We start from the raw sequence: 17,403 nt of genomic DNA, 5'->3' as shown, positions 1-17,403 counted from the left end.
ACATCACTCCTGACATACCTCTGCCTAAAACAACTAAAAAATGTTAGGGTCTGGGCTACCTTCCGAGAATGTTTTGAGGGGATCTGGCCTGGTCCATAACACAGTACACCTGCAAATTGTGTCTCCAGGAAGGATGTAGTGAAACTTGAAAGGGTTCAGAAAAGATTCAAATGGATGGTTCTGAGGTTGGAGGGTTTGAGTTGTAGGGAAAGGTAGAATAAGTTGCAGGTATTTTCCCTGGAACATCATAGGCTGAGGAGTGACCTGGTAGATATTTATAAAATTTGAGTGGCACAGATAAGGTAAATAGTCAAAATCTTTCCCCCAGGGTGGGGAATCCAAAACAAGAGGTTTAGGTTGAGGGGGGAAAAGATTTAAAAGGGACCTGAGCGGTGACCTTTTCACGGAGATAGTAGTGTATGTATGGAATGAGCTGCCAGAGGAAGTGGTGGAGGCTGGTACAATTTCAACATTTAAAAGGCATCTGGATTGCAACATGAATAGGAAGAATTTAGAGGGATATGGACAAGTGCTGGCAAATGGGATGAGATTAGTTGGGGATATGCAGTCAGCATGGACGAGTTGGACTGAAGGGTCTGTTTCCATGCTGTGCATCTCTTTTGACTCGACGTCTCTAAAAGATACCACATTGCTTCAACCGAACTCTGAAACCCAACGTTACTGACAGATTCTGTGTGTGTGAACCCGAGGAGCCTAGTCATAGAGATGTACAGCACTGAAACAGACCCTTCGCTACAACTCGTCCATGCTGACCAGACATCCAAATTTAATCTAGTCCCATTTGTCAGCATTTAGTTCATATACCCATCCAGATGCCTTTTAAATGTTGTAATTGTACCAGCCTCCACCACTTCCCCTGGCAGCTCATTCTGTACATGCACCACCGCGTGTGTGAAAACTTGTCCCTTTGAGGTCCCTTCTAAACTTTTCCCCTCTCACCCCAAACCTCTGCTCTCTAGTTCTGGACTCCCCCACCCTGGGGAAAAGACCTTGTGTTTTGGCCAGATCACTCCTGGGATACCTCTGCCTAAAAGATCCTCATGGATTTTATAAATCTCTGTAAGGTCACCCCTCAGCCTCCGGTGCTGCAGTGAAAATAGCCCCTGCCTATTCAATCTCTTCCTGAAGCTCAAATCCTCCAACCCTACCAACATACTTGCCAATCTTTTCAGAACCCTTTCAAGTTTCACAACTTGTTACAAACATGTTGGTTTTGTTCATCTGATGTGGGAGTTTTCTGCATGATTCCTTCTGTCTGAAAGAGTCCTCACCTGTGCTGCGACACAGCCACAGTGACACTCAACATCCTGACTATCTGATATTAAAGATTCATTTGTAGAAGCTTCTGAATCACATCTGTAAATGCAGAGAGTGTCTTTAATAATGAGTCATGAATAAAGACTGCATTCATCTTTTATTGTGAAGTTCTACTCCTACATCTCAAAACAGAGCAAACAAACTGTCTGTGTGGAGTTTGCACATTCTCCCCGTGTCTGTGTGGGTTTCCTCCGGGTGCTCCGGTTTCCTCCCACAGTCCAAAAATGTGCAGGTCAGATGAATTGGCCATGCTAAACTGTCTGTAGTGTTAGGTGCAGAGGGAATGAGTCTGGGTGGGTTGCTCTTCGGAGGGTCGGTGTGGACTTGTTGGGCCAAAGGGCCTGTTTCCACGCTGTAAGTAATCTAATCTAATCTGAACCTGGTCAGAAGCAGCCTACCGGAATAAGACATGGCTATTTCCCCACCAGGACTGACTTTGCCCAGAAAACACACATTTTAAATGAATGGGGCACCATTCATTTTAAGATCAGGTGAACTTAAGAGGGACTGCATTGGCTTAGAAAGGAGAGATCCTTGACACACAAAGAGCTGAAATTATTGCTGCACTATTATTAGTGAATTGGAATTAAGGCTGGATTTATTTTCCGCTGGAGCAGAGGAGGTTGAGAGATGAGTTTTGTAAAATCATGAGGGGCATAGATAAGGTTAATGGTAATTGTCTCTTCGCTAAGGTGGGGGATTCAAGTCCAGGGGGCACATATTTACAGTGAGAGGAGAGAGATTGACAAAAAGACACGTGGTTCAAATGTTTTAGAGTGTGGTTCACGTGTGGAATGAACCTCCAGAGGAAGTGGTGGACAGGGGCACAATTACAACATTTAAAAGACATTTGGATAAGTACATGAATAGGAAAGGTTTGGAGGGAAAGGGAGAGGCTGAATAAGCTGGGGTTGTTTACCCTGGGGTCTCAGAGGCTGAGGGGTTGCCTTATCGAGGTCTAAAAAGCCATGAGGGGCACAGATAGGGTAAATAGTCAAGGTCTTTTCCCTGGGTTGGGTGAGTCCAGAACTAGAGGGAATAGGTTTAAAGTGAAAGGAGAAACGTTTTAAAAGGGACCTGAGGGGCAACTTTTTCATTCAGAGGGTGGTGCATGGATGCAGTGAGCTGCCAAAGGAAGAAGTGGATGCTGGTACAATATCAACATGCATGGTGGCTCAGTGGTTAGCACTGCTGCCTCACAGCACTCGGGTCCCAGGTTCGATTGCAGCCTCTGGCAACTGTGTGTTGAGTTTGCACATTCTCCCCATGTCTGCGCGGGTTTGCTCCGGTTTCCTCCGACAGTCCAAAGATGTGCAGGTGAGGTGAAGTGGCCATGCTAAGTTGCCTGTACTGTTAGGGTGGGCTACTCTTCGGAGGGTCGGTGAGGACATGTTGGGCCGAAGGGCCTGTTTCCACGCTGCAGGAAATCTAATCAAAAGGCACCTGGATGGATGTATGAACAGGAAGAGTTTAGAGGGATACAAGCCAAGTGCTGGCAAACGGACAAGATTAATTTAGGATATCTGGTCAGCATGAATGAGTTGGATCAAAGGGTCGGTTTCCAGCACTTGGCCTATATCTCTCTCAACCATTCCTATTCATGTCCCCATCCAGATGCCATTTAAAAGCTGTCATTGTACCAGCCTCCACCACTTCTTCTGGCAGCTCATTCCATACATGCATCACCCTCTGTATGAAAAGGTTGCCCTTTAGGTCCCATTTAAATATTTTCGCTCTCACCATAAACCCTCTGGTTCTGGACTGCCCAACCTCCAGGTAAATGACCTTGTTATTTACCCTATCCATACCCCTCATGATTTTATAAACCCATATAAGGTCACCCCTCAACCTCTGACACTCCAGGGAAAACAGCCCCAGTCTATTCAACCTCTCAGCAACATCCTGGTAAATCATTTCTGGTAGAGAAGTCAATGATTTGGGTTAATACCTGAAACACTGACGTCACTGCTGGTGCTGCCTGGCTTGCTGTGTTCTCCCAGCCTCCTGCTTGCCTACTTTGGATCCCAGCATCTGCAGTTTGTTTTTGTCTCTACGAATGGCAGAGCAGACTCGATCGGCTGAATGGCCTAACTTCTGCTCTGATGGTCTTGCAGGCTTAGGTTTGCACGGATTGTTTCAGTGGGAACGTGCAGTAGCGCCCAATGGATCAAAGCTCATAGAATCACAGAATGCCTACGGAGTGGACGCTGGTCCTTCAGCCCAACAAGTTCAAACTGACCCTCTGAAGAGTAACCCACCCAGACCCATTTCCCTACCCTATTACTCGACATTTCGCCTGACTAATGCACCACACCTACACATCCCTGAACACTGGGACAATTTAGCTTCGCCAATAAACCCTACCTGCACATCTTTGGACTGTGGGAGGAAACCAGAACACCCAGAGAAAACCCACACAGGCACAGGAGGAGAAAGTTGCCCCAATAGTGGAATCAAAGCCAGGTCCCTGGCACTGTGAGGCAATGCTACTCACCAGTGAGCCACCGTGGGAGTTGGTGCAGTCCAGCAGTAAAACAAAACAAGCCCACCAACTCTCTCACTGTCAGACTGGGCAGGAGGTTCAGTCCTGGGGGTGACCCACAGCAGCCTCACCGGCAGAGTCCGATTGTTGGGAGCGCTGGTGCCCCTGCTGGTGCCTCTGCAAGTTGCAGGACTGGGTGAAGGCCTTCCCGCACTCAGGGCAGCTGAAGGGCCGCTCGCCAGCGTGAACCCGCTGGTGCTTCAGTAAGTCAGAGGAATTGCTGAAGGCCTTTCCGCACTCAGGACAAGTGAATGGCCTCTCCCCGGTGTGGACCCGCCGGTGGATCAGCACGTGGGAGAAATTGCTGAAGGCCTTCCCGCACTCGGGGCAACTGAAGGGCCTCTCCCTGGTGTGGACCCACCGGTGGGTCAGCAGGTTGGAGGCATGGGTGAAGGCCTTCCCACACTCAGGGCAGCTGAAAGGCCTCTCCCCAGTGTGGACCCGCTGGTGGGTCAGCAGGGCGGAGGAATCGCTGAACCCCTTCCCGCACTTTGGGCAAGTGAATGGCCTCTCCCCTGTGTGGACACTCTGGTGCCTCAGCAGGGAAAAGGCCTGGGCGAAAGCCTTCCCACACTTGGGGCAGCTGAAGGGCTTCTCCCCTGTGTGAACCCGCTGGTGGGTCAGCAAGGCGGAGGAACTGCTGAACCCCTTCCCGCACTCTGGGCAGGAGAATGGCCTCTCCCCGGTGTGGACCCGCTGGTGCTTCAGTAGGTCAGAGGAATTGCTAAAGGCCTTCCCGCACTCAGGGCAGCTGAAGGGCCTCTCCCCTGTATGGACCCGTCGGTGCCTCAGCAGGGTGGAGGAACTGCTGAACCCCTTCCCGCACTCAGGGCAGGAGAATGGCCTGACCCCAGTGTGACTGCGCCGATGAGCCTCCAGGACAGACGACACATGGAAGCCTTTCCCACAGTCGCCACACTTCCAAGGTTTCTACACGGGGCGGGATTCCTCGGGTTTCTCCATGGCTGAAGCTTCAACGGCACACAAACACGTGTACAGTCCCTCCCTGCCGTGAATTCCTCTTTCCAGGCTGGATAACTGTTTTAGGTTCCACACTTAGTGCCCTGTAACAGTAGGGTCTCTCATTCAGTCCCACTGATGATGAAAACGTACTGAAACAGGGACCAAAAAACTTTGCTCCTTCTCACAGAATCTTAGTCAAAACTCGTTACAGTCCCAATGGACTGAATGACTGTCAGACATTGACTTCAAATGGAGGACAGCAGACGCTGGAGAGTCAGAGTTGAAAAGCGCGGAATAGTACAGCAGGTCAGGCAGCATCTGAGCAGCAGGAGAGTCGGCGTTTGGGCATAAGCCCTTCATCTGTTGATTTTTAAACTTCAGTTTTCAGATCAAATACTCTGTAAAAAGAGATTACAAAAGTCATCATTGTCACTGAGAAGGTCTGTAGCCTTAAAACTTGTCTTTAAACATTTAGACTAAATGTAATGCTGAATTATGGAACACATTTATTGCACTAGAAAATAGACAGACAGCAAGGCTCAGAAAAGGGGGGATCTTAAAGAATGCAAAAGATAGGGACATCTGGGCTTACCAAGTGATAACAGGATGCTGTAAGACAATTAAGAACGTTTGCCTTAGCATCGATGAATCTGTATGAACAGGACACAAAGTGATAACATTCACAGCCATTCCCTTGTGAAATTAATGACAGTGTTTGATTCTGACCCTGAAACGAAACTTGGTACTATCAAAAACTTTGTAATTAACGGTCAGTTGCTGTCAATTATAATGGATTCTTATACCCCTTGCAAGCAGGGCAGTCACAGAGAAAATAAATCTTTGCTGTTACAAAACCTTGACTTGAGAGTTCAAAAGGACACGAGAGAGAATCACTATTTTAGTGCTGAGGCTGTTGAATCCAGTAGAAAATTAACTTAGTGCTTAGCTGCTATGGATTGAATTTAATTGCATTTTGAGTCTTTTTGATGCTTTTGAGTAGCCAATTCTGGTTATGAAATGCAAACTCTGTAAAAGGAAATACTGATAAAGCTTTAACTTACTTGCTGTTTTTACAGACTTTACAGACTGCCCCACTGTCAATTCTAACTAATCAGATCTTATGTCTTATTTGAATTTCAATCACAAACTTGAAAAGAAGGCATGTTTCATTCGAAGACGAATGAATCAGTTGAAATGCAACCTTACAGTAACATCTCAGCCTCAGGTACAGAATGATTTAGTGCTTAAAAAGCAGGAGTCTGCTCCTAGCTTAGAAATTATTCTAGGTCGAATATTGAAGAGATTCTTGCACAATGTGTCGGGAAGCCATTTTATGATTGAACGTTTGCCCTCCTTACTAAGAAGCCGTTTTATAAAACAACTGTATCTGACATGTGAGCTGTGCAAGGTTATCTTGTGAACTCTCCAATTAGCTGAGACTGGTACCTCTTTATGAGAGGAGTTTATCTTGCGAGCAGGCGCCTAACTCAGCTGTTTTTCCCACCTGACGAATGGCTTAGGGCCTGTAGGAGTGATTAGTCAAGCTTCACAGATCTGTCAATTAGCTTTTCTTCCTTATGAATTATTGTCTTTCACTGTTATCTGTCTAATTAAGAACCTGCAATTTCTTTTTCAAACTTTTGTACAAAGGAAGCCACTTTGTATCAATACATTGGAGTAGCCTGCTGGGCATTTGAACAGCTGGTAACCTACTCTCCTAGATTATTAGAACCGAGTTAGTTTAGCTGATAGGTATCAATGTTATGTTGTCACAGTGATGCTATTAGTGAATGAAGGGGATAACTAAAATTATACTAAACTGTCCATAACAGGATTTTATTCCAGACTTCCAAACAGTACGATTTCCGGGACGAATCAAGAGAGAGGCTTTACAGGTCTGAGTCCACAAGGGATTCCCTGGGCCGTCTCAAATCTCCACTTTAACATCAGTCCAGGGTAGAAATTCAGAACAAGCAATTCTTTTTCTGCAAAACAATCTTTTCTTTTGTTATTCCACAAAATTGAAAGCACCATCCCAATCTCTCTCCCCCCATCCATTCTCACTCCACTCTAATTCTCCTGAAGGATGCTAATTCAGGATCTTACACGGCCAAAAAAGTAAAAACATCTCTTTTGAATAACTCTACCTGAAAGTTAACAACTTTCACGACATTGGGATACTGCTCAGTGTGAGCAGATCTGTTTTTGGGAAGCAAAGGAAAACTGTATAAATTCTGGATAAACCTGCAATACAGCGTCTTTAGAAACAACCAGACACGGGGTCAAGGCATTGACACCAACACCAGTGAGAAAGTAAACATGCAGACGTGGCAAACCATCAGTCTTTAATCTTTTAGAATGGGTTGTAGGTATCATTAATATGTAAATCTCAGAACTTCTTACAAATCACCTTCTCGAGATAACTTAAGGTTTGTAACAAAAGGTGACATCTCAGCTCAGACAATGCATTAAAGGTATGAGGTCACAGTCAGTCTGTATCCCAATTTTGAATCTGACAGGTTCTGTTTCCAAAGTGAAATTTACAAAATATTACATGCATGCACTGCCTGCATTGACTGCCAGCAGACTGCGCATTTTTTGAACAAAATCAAATTTTTGGATCAGAAATTGGCTAGCTGAAAGAAGACAGAGCCTGGTGGTTGATGGGAAATATTCATCCTGGAGTTCAGTTACTAGTGAGTTACCACAAGGATCTGTTTTGGGTCCACTGCTCTTCATCATTTTATAAATGACCTGGATGAGGGCATAGAAGGTGGGTTTGTAAATTCGCGGATGACACTAAAGTCGGTAGAGTTGTGGATACTGACTACGGATGTTGTCAGTTACAGAGGGACAGAGATAAGCTGTAGGGCTGGGCTGAGAGGTGGAAAATGGAGTTTAATGCGGAAAAGTGTGAGGTGATTCATTTTGGAAAGAGCAACAGGAATGCAGAGTACTGGGCTAATGGTAAGATTCTTGGTAGTGTAGATGAGCAGAGAGATCTTGGTGTCCAAGTACGTAGATCCTTGAAAGTTACCCAGGTTGATAGGGCTGTTAAGAAGGCATACTGTATGTTAGCCTGTGTTGGTAGAGGGATTGAGTTTCAGAACCATGAGATCATGTTGCAGCTGTTCAAAACTCTGGTGCGGCCAGATTTGTAGTATTGCGCACAGTTCTGGTCACCGCATTATAGAAAGGATGTGGAAGCTGTGGGAAAGGTTCAGAAGAGATTTACTAGGATGTTACCTGGTATGGAGGGAAGGTCTTAGGAGGAAACGCTGAGGGGCTTGCGGCTGTTTTCGTGAGGGAGAAGGAGGTTGAAAGATGACTTAACTGAGACATAAGATAATCAGAGAGTTAGATAGGTTGGACAGTGAATGCCTTTTTCCTTGGATGGCAATGGCTAGGACGAGGGGATATAATTTTAAATTGAGGGGTGATAGATATAGGACAGATGGTCAGAGGTAGTTTCTTTACTCAGAGTAGTCGAGGTGTGGAACGTATTGCCTGCAATAGGAGTAGACTCGCCAACTTTAAGGGCATTTAAATTGTCATTGGATAGACATATGAACGAGAATGGAATAGTGTCGGTTAGGTGAGCTTCAGATTGGTTCCACAGGTCGGTGCAACATTGAGGGCCGAAGGGTCTGCACTGCGCTGTAATGTTCTATGTATCTATAAATATAATTCTACAAGTACAAATTCACCCGATACACTTATATCCATGTGTGCGTGCATGAGAGAAAGCAAATGTCTATGTCTATGCTGTTTATCTCTATGCCTTTTTGATAACAAATACTTTATTTCTGTAAATGTTGTTATAAATCAGAGTTGGGTACTAATAGTTAGATGTAAGGGAGAGAGAATTCCTCAAGTTGGGTACCATAAGAATCCTGGGAGACCCTTATTTCTGGCTTACTTCCTAATGAACAAACATTAAACAAGCTCACCTATTTATTTCTAATTTTGTTTCAATTTTCTTGTTTATTACCCACTACAATAGTCTCGCTGTCTGGATGGTTGACAGGCTGGGGCAATGTGGGTTGGGCCTTGAGTGGCTGAATGTTTTATTGTTCTGGAAGGTGGAAAAGGGGGTCAAAGCTTCAGCAAAAACCCAGCAGAGCTGAGGACATACGACACCTTACTCTACGGGAACAGGGAGATCAACAGAGGACAGAGAAATCAGGACCTGAAATCCGAGCTGACACCAGGCTTACCCTGTAATTAGTGCTTTGATGAGTAATGCCAACCATCTACCTTCACCTAGCTTCACATTAAACCTCTCTGTAAGGAGTCTCAGATCATAATTATTCTCTTCAATGTATGCAGCCAATTCATTCACTTTTGTTACAATGCAGCACACATTCAGCTTTTACTTTTATTTTTTGTGATCTTTTGAATCCAGCTTTGATTGCTGGTACGTTTATCCTCCTTGTCCCTTTTTATCGTTCTCCAACGTTCATTTTCCACATCACCACACTGCTCACCGGCCTTGATTTGGATTGGCCATGCTAAATTGCCCATTGTGTCCAGGGATGTGCAGGTTAGGTGGGTTAGCCAAGGGAAATGCACAGTTATAGTTTCACAGTAATAGGAGCAGGAGTAGGCCATTTGGCCCATCCAGCCTGCTCTGCCATTCATTAAGATCATCATCTCAGCTCCTCCTATCTGCATTGTCCCAACTACCCTTTAATTCCCTACAATGCAATAACCCAGCCAACTGTGTCCTGAATACACTTAGAACATAGATCATAGAAGAATACAGCGCAGTACAGGCCCTTTGGCCCTCGATGCTGCGCCGATCCAAGCCCACCTAACCTACACTAGCCCACTATCCTCCATATACCTATCCAATGCACGTTTAAATGCCCATAATGAAGGAGAGTCCACCACTGCTACTGGCAGGGCATTCCATGAACTCACGACTCGCTGAGTAAAGAATCTACCCCTAACATCTGTCCTATACCTACCCCCCCTTAATTTAAAGCTATGCCCCCTTGTAATAGCTGACTCCATACGTGGAAAAAGATTCTCACTGTCGACACTATCTAAACCCCTAATCATCTTGTACACCTCTATCAAGTCACCCCTAAACCTTCTTTTCTCCAATGAAAACAGCCTCAAGTGCCTCAGCCTTTCCTCATACGATCTTCCTACCATACCAGGCAACATCCTGGTAAATCTCCTCTGCACCCGTTCCAGTGCCTCCACATCCTTCCTATAGTATGGGGACCAAAACTGCACACAATACTCCAGATGCGGCCGCACCAGAGTCTTATACAACTGCAACATTACCTCAGTACTCCGGAACTCAATTCCTCTACCAATAAAAGCCAGTACGCCATATGCCTTCTTCACCGCACTATTTACCTGGGTGGCAACTTTCAAAGATTTGTGTACATGGACACCAAGATCTTTCTGCTCATCCACACTACCAAGTATCCGACCGTTAGCCCAGTACCCCATCTTTTTATTACTCTTACCAAAATGAATCACCTCACACTTAGCTACATCGAACTCCATTTGCCACCTTTCTGCCCAGTTCTGCAGCTTATCAATATCCCGCTGTAACCTGCCACATCCTTTCTCACTGTCTACCACTCCTCCGACTTTCGTATCATCCGCAAACTTGCTCACCCAACCTTCTAACCCCTCCTCCAGGTCATTTATAAAAATGACAAACAGCAATGGTCCCAAAACAGATCCTTGCGGAACACCGCTAGTGACAGCACTCCAAGATGAACCTTTGCCATCAACTACTACCCTCTGTCTTCTTCCAGCCAGCCAACTCCTAATCCAAACCTCCAACTCACCCTCAATGCCATACCTCCGTATTTTTTGCAGTAGTCTACCATGGGGAACCTTATCAAACGCCTTACTAAAATCCATATACACCACATCTACTGCTTTCCCCTCGTCCACCTCCTTAGTCACCTTCTCAAAGAATTCAATAAGGTTTGTGAGGCACGACCTGCCCTTCACAAAACCATGCTGACTATCCTTGATCACATTATTCCTATCCAGATGTTCATAAATCCTATCCCTTACAATTCTCTCTAAGATTTTACCCACAACAGAAGTGAGACTCACCGGCCTATAGTTACTAGGGTTATCCCTACTCCCCTTCTTCAACAAGGGAACCACATTTGCGAGCCTCCAATCTTCTGGCACTATTCCTGTAGACAACGAGGACATAAAAATCAAGGCCAATGGCTCTGCAATCTCCTCCCTTGCTTCCCAGAGAATCCTAGGATAAATGCCATCAGGCCCAGGGGACTTATCTATTTTCACCCTTTCCAGGATTTCCAACACCTCTTCTCTACATACCTCAAAGCCATCCATTCTACTTAATTGTGACTCGGTACTCACATCGACAACAATGTCCTGTTCCTGAGTGAATACTGACGAAAAGTATTCATTCAGTGTCTCCCCAATCTCTTCAGCCTCCACACGCAACTTCCCACTACTATCCTTGACTGGACCTATTCCTACCCTAGTCATTCTTTTATTCCTGACATACCTATAGAAAGCCTTAGGGTTTTCCCTAATCCTACCAACTAAGGACCTTTCATGTCCCCTCCTTGCTGCTCTTAGCTCTCTCTTCAGGTCCTTCCTGGCTACCTTATAACTCTCAATCGCCCCAATTGAACCTTCACGCCTCATCTTTACATAGGCCGCCCTCTTCCATTTAACAAGGGATTCCAATTCCTTATTAAACCACGGCTCCCTCACACGACCCTTTCCTCCCTGCCTGACGGGTACATACTTATCAAGGACACTCAATAGTTGCTCCTTGAACAAGCTCCACATATCAATTACACCCTTGCCTTGAAGCTTACTTTTCCAAGCCACACATCCTAAGTCATGCCTCACCGCATCATAATTTCCCTGCCCCCAGCTATAACTCTTGCCCTGTAGTGCACTCTTATCCCTCTCCATCACTAGAGCATGGTCTTCAGAGGGGTCAGCGTTGCCTTTATGGGCTGAATGGCCTGATTCCACACTGTAGGGCTTCAATGATTTACCAGGGTTGTGTGCACTCCGAATGACAGCTCACAGAACCTCCCACTTTCTGCAAATCGAAAGACAAGTCCCACCTTGCCCTCTCGTATGTGTGTTCTGTAACTGCTTAATCATTTCTAGTGAATACAGCCCACACCTGCTGCTGCTGCTAGTAACCTTTACAATGCTGATGAAACAAGGCAATATCTGCTGTACTGAAAACCGTCAGGCTTCTAACGATACCAGTTACTGATTCACCGCTCCTTCTGATGGACAGCGTTGGAAATACAATGTTGGAGGCTGAATGAAATGAGCAGTTTAAAACAAAAACCCACCTAACCCTTCACTAGGTTCTCCACTCAGCACACTGTACTTACTGCCAGTAAACCTGAAAGCACTTCATCCACACAGTGCAATGAATTCCCACTTTCCACTAGAATTCCAGATGTGCTCCCTCACTCAGCTACTGTCTCACAAATGAAAGATTTCATTGTAACTTCTGCTCCCAGTCAGGGCAAAACATCTTTGAAAACTGCTCTGAAAGTCTCGTCTTCACAACCACACTTCTACTTTCACTGAGGACGATTAGAGTCATACAGCACGGAAACAGACCCTTCGGCCCAACTCGTTGGTGCCGACCAGATATCCTAAATTCATCCAGTCCCATTTGTCAGCATTTGGCCCATATCCGTCAAAACCCTTCCTATTCAAGTACTCATCCAGATGCCTTTTAATATGTTGTAATTGCACCAGCCTCCACCGCTTCCTTTGGCGGCTCATTCCACAGAGACATCACCATCTCTGTGAGGAAGTTTCCCCTCAGGTTACCCCTCTCATCTCAAAACTATGCCCTATGCTTTTGGACTCCCATATCCTGGGGAAAAGATCTTGGCTATGCTCCCTATCCATGCCCCTTATGAACTTCTATAAGGACACCCCTCAGCCTCCACTCCAGGGAAAATAGATCCAGTCTATTCAGCCTTTCCCTGGAGCTCAAACCTTCCAACTCTGGCAACAGCCTTCTAAATCCTTTCTGAACTCTTTCAAGTATCACAACATCTTTCCTACAGCAGGGAGATCAGAACTGAGTGTGGTATTCCAAAACATGGTCTAACTCAATGTACTCACCAATGAAGGAAAGCATACCAAACAGCTCCTTCATTATCTGATCTACTTGCGACTCCACTTTCACGGAACTATGAACCTGCTCTCCAAGGTCTTTTTGTTCTGCTACACTCCCCAGGACCTTAGCATTAGGTGTATAAGTCCTGCCCTGATTTGCCTTACCAAAATGCAAAATCTCATACTCATCTAAATTAAACTCCATCTGCCATTCCTTGGCCAATCAGCCAATCTAATCAATTCTAATTTATATCAAACTTTCTTTCCTCTCTCATTCCCAGAAAGCTGAAAATCTCCATCCCTCAGACTCTCCCTCATTCTCACTTTGCTGAACCTAATTCCTCTGTCCCTCATCCTGAAGGATCTGGTCCATGCTGATTAACAGGCCCACACTCAGGGGGGATCTAAATGAAACAGACAGAATACTGAACAGCCAGGACAGAGTGGACATTGACAAGATGTCTCCATCGGTAAGAGAGGGCACAGCCTTCGAGTAAGGGGAAGACTTTTGTGGGCGGCAAGGTGGCACAGTGGTTAGCACTGCTGCCTCACAGCACCAGAGACCCGGGTTAAATTCCCGCCTCAGGCGACTGACTGTGTGGAGTTTGCACATTCTCTCCGTGTCTGCGTGGGTTTCCTCCGGGTGCTACGGTTTCCTCCCACAGTCCAAAGATGTGCAGGGTCAGGTGAATTGGCCATGCTAAATTGCCCGTAGTGTTAGGTAAGGGGTAAATGTAGGGGTATGGGTGGTTTCGCTTCGGTGGGTCGGTATGGACTTGTTGGGCCGAAGGGCCTGTTTCCACACTGTAATGTAATCTAATCTAAAACACTTTTCTGAATGGAGATAAGAAGAAATGTCTTCAGCCAGAGAGTGCTGAATCTATAAAATTCATTGCCACAGGAGGCCAGGTCACCGAGTATATTTAAGACTGAGATAGATAGCTTCTTGAGTATCAAGGGAATCGAAGGTAATGGGGAGAAAGCAGGAGAATGAGATTGAGAAATTTATCAGCCATGATTGAATGGCGGAGCAGACTCGATGGGTTGAATGGCCTAATTTCTGTTCTCATGCGTTATGGTCTCACACAGTGTGACAGAATTGGGAGCAGGGGTAGACCATTTGGTTTTTCGAGCCTGCACCAGCACTGAACAGATATGAATATACTTACATCTGGGTGGATAGGTTGAGATATTTTTCACTGGACTGTAGGAGGTTGAGAGGTGACTTTATAGAGAGGATTATAAGATCATGAGGGGTATAGATGAGGTGACCAGCAGGTGTCCTTTCCCTAGGGTGGGGGTTTCAAGATGAGGGAGCAAATTTTGAAGGGGAGAGGAGAAAGATTTTAAAAACATATGAGGAGAACCTTTTTTTATTAAGAAAGTGGTTTGTGTGTGGAATCAATGTCCAGAGGAAGTGGGGGATGCAGGAACAGTAACAATGTTTAAAAGACATTTGGATAAGTACATGAATAGGAAAGGTTCGGAGGGATATGGGCCAATCACTGGCAAATGGACCAGTTTAATTTGAGAACATAGCATGGACTATTTGGACTGAAGGGTCTGTTTCTGTGCTGTATGACCCTTAGCTGTTCTCTACTGGTCTGAAAACCATTTTCTTGGAGATCCAAGATGGCGGTGGTCTGAGTGGTCTGCTGTGCTGGGCTCTGTGCCATATCCTCTGGCAATGTGGACCTTTACCGCCCCCCTCCCCTCGTTAACCATCCTTAGAAGAAAAAAGTGCTAATATAAACTTAGTGAATATCTGGAGCTGCTATAATTGTGCTTTGACAGCTTTAAGACCAGGATGAAAGCAAACAAAGGAAAGGCGCTGAAAGGGATGCAGCAGGCAGGGCACTCCCCTACTGCATCGGGGGCGCCTGGAGCCATTGCTCAAACTCCCAGGGCAGTCCCATTGGATTTAATGGGACAGCAGCAGTTACTCTCGGAGTTTGCCAAACTCTGAGATAAGATTGAAGCAGCGGTGGAACCACTATCTGCCACGCTGGAAAAGCATGGAGCAGGAAATTCAAGTGTTGGCCCGAAGAGAATAGGCAGCGGAGGAGAGGACCGTGGCATCGGAGACCGTGGCGGAGGTCTCAGGAGGAAGGATCCAAACGCTGGAAGACCAGGTTCGATTCCTTGAGGAGCAGAAGTACAAGAAAAATCTTACAGCTCGTGGGTCTTCCGGAATGCGAGGAAGGCGAAGACCTCGTTGGAATCCTGGAGAAGTGGTTCCTGACGTTCTTGGGGCTGGAGTTGGAGTCGGGCCTGTTAAGTTTGGAGCGGGCCCACCGAATTGCAATGTGCAAGTCAGGACCGGACCCACGCCCCCGCACGGTCCTTTTGCACCTCCTCCATTATAAAGAAAAACAGTTAGTGATTGAAACAGCAAGAAGACTGGGAAGAGATCCACAGGCTTTAATGCACAAAGGCTCAAGAATAATATATTTTCAGGACTTCCCAGGAGCCTGGATTAAGAAGAGAAAGGGCTTTTGATGAAGTTAAGAGAAAATTAAGGGATCTGAACTTTCAATGTTCCTTGAGGTCCCTGGCCATGTTGCATTTTGCTCATGGGGGGTCGGTATGTCATTTTGATTCAGCAGAAAAGGCGAAGGACTTTGTGAATTCTCTGAATTCAAGGACTCAGTTCGGGATGGGGCCATCGATATGGACAATGGTACAGTTCTTTCTGCCCCTTCTTTTCTTTTCTCTCTCTCCGTTTTTTTTTGTGGTTATCGGCTTCTCTGTACTGCCTTGATGTAAAACCGGAATTATTTAGTATATCGGTCAGTTGTGCATTATGTGGGGACTTTTGTTTTAACTGCTGTCCTTTTGGTTTTGGTTTGGGGGTGGATATACCTGTGGTTAAGATGTATGGAGAAGGAGTGTGTGTGTATGTGTGGGGTGGGGGGTGGGGGGAGGAATGGGCATCCATTGTTAACTCTCAGATTGTAAATAACGTGTTTTTTTTCATCTGTGAATTGCCTGGGGCTACGGCACGGCCTCAGGTGGAAGGATCCAGGATGTTAGCTATGGGTAAGGTGGGGTGGGGTGGTGGGGGAGTTATAATAGGGTATTCTTCTCCTTAAGCTCTAAGAGTAGAGGAGTGGCTATACTGATAAGAAGGAACCTCCCTTTCCAGGTAATTGAGCAAATTAAGGATGAACTTGGACAGTTCATCATTCTTAAAACTCAACTACATGGAGAAGAGTATGGCGTCCTGAATGTGTATTGCCCCCCACCCCTCCACCACATGCACCATCTTACATTTCTGATTGATGCAGTTGCTAAATTAATGAGTCTTGGGGTGCAAAGCACGATCATAGGAGGTGATTCTAATCGTCTCATAGATCCTGAGGTAGACAGGGTGACAAGGGGCCTGGCATGTATGACTGCACAATCTAAGCAGTTGGTGGAAATGATTAGTTTCCCTACAGTGTGGAAACGGGCCCTTCGGCCCAATAAGTCCACACTGACCCTCCGAAGAGTAATCCACCCAGACCCGGACGAACCAACCCAACCACCCTGTAGCACAGCATTTCAACTCCCCCTCCCACTCCACCGAGGATATGCAGGTCATTGGACTCATCCACCGCCAAACCACAACAACGCGACGGTCGGAGGAGGAGCGTCTTATCTTCCGACTGGGAACCCTCCAACCACAGGGGATGAACTTGGACTTCACCAGTTTCTTCATCCCCCCTCCCCCCACCTTGTCTCAGCCGAATCCCTCCAGCCCGGCACCGCCTTCCTGACCTGCAGTCTTCTTCTTGACCTCTTCGCCTCCATCCTACTCCGACCTATCACCCTCACCTTGACCTCTTTCCACCTATCACATTTCCAACGCCCCTCCTCCAAGTCCCTCCTCCCTATCTTTTATCTTCTCCTGCTGAACACTCTCTGCTCATTCCTGAAGAAGGGCCTGTGCCCGAAACGTCGAATCTCCTGTTCCCTGGATGCTGCCTGACCTGCTGTGCTGTTCCAGCAATAAAGTTTCAACTTTGATCTCCAGCATCTGCAGACCTCACTTTCTCCTCATTGCTTGCTGCACCTATCTGACAACTGGCATTGACTGGGATAGAAAGCCTCTGGAAAAGCTGAGCAGGTCCGGCAGCTCGTGTCGGGAGGAATGTGAGGCGGTGTTTCGGGCATTGGGTAGGCATATGGAGGATAGTGGGCTATTGAAGGTTAGGTGGGCTTGGATCGGCACAACATCGAGGGCCAAAGGGCCTGTATGCGCTGTATTTTTCTATGTTCCATGTACTTAGTACACTACAAGTGGCCTCATCAATATCCTGTACAACCTCAACATGACGTCCCAACTCCAACACTCAATTATGTGAAAAATGAAAGCAAGTGTGCTAACCACCACCTTAACCATCCTGTCTACCGGTGATGCAACTTTCAAAGAACTATGTACCTGAAACTTTCCC

At 46.2% G+C, this 17,403-nt stretch overlaps 1 protein-coding gene and 1 pseudogene across 1 annotated transcript; one reads left to right on the top strand and one right to left on the bottom strand.

The window, feature by feature from the left end:
* Window positions 1-17,403, top strand: part of LOC148143385 (uncharacterized) — a 55,716-nt pseudogene that overhangs the window by 25,712 nt on the left and 12,601 nt on the right.
* Window positions 3,668-9,096, bottom strand: LOC148143387 (uncharacterized). Its single transcript, XM_087975703.1, has 2 exons — window positions 9,061-9,096; window positions 3,668-4,810 (listed from the first exon to the last, which is right to left on the bottom strand). The coding sequence occupies exons 1-2, from the start codon at window positions 9,094-9,096 to the stop codon at window positions 3,920-3,922; spliced, it is 927 nt and encodes a 308-aa protein (XP_087831829.1). The 3' UTR covers window positions 3,668-3,919.

This window comes from Chiloscyllium plagiosum, unplaced genomic scaffold (genome assembly GCF_037043375.1).
Source record: "Chiloscyllium plagiosum isolate Xiang-an unplaced genomic scaffold, Cpla_swu_hap1 HiC_scaffold_27, whole genome shotgun sequence".
In the NCBI taxonomy this organism is placed as follows: Eukaryota; Metazoa; Chordata; class Chondrichthyes; order Orectolobiformes; family Hemiscylliidae; genus Chiloscyllium; species Chiloscyllium plagiosum.
Note: the sequence above shows the minus strand (reverse complement) of the source record. Positions and strands in the feature narration are given on the sequence as shown.

Bases quoted from the DNA above. Each gene is read 5' to 3' on its own strand.
- LOC148143387 (XM_087975703.1), bottom strand. From the start codon at position 9,096: ATGGTTGGCATTACTCATCAAAGCACTAATTACAGG. The intron at 4,811-9,060 runs GTAAGCCTGGTG...CGCCCCGTGTAG, and splicing joins ATCAAAGCACTAATTACAGG to AAACCTTGGAAGTGTGGCGA.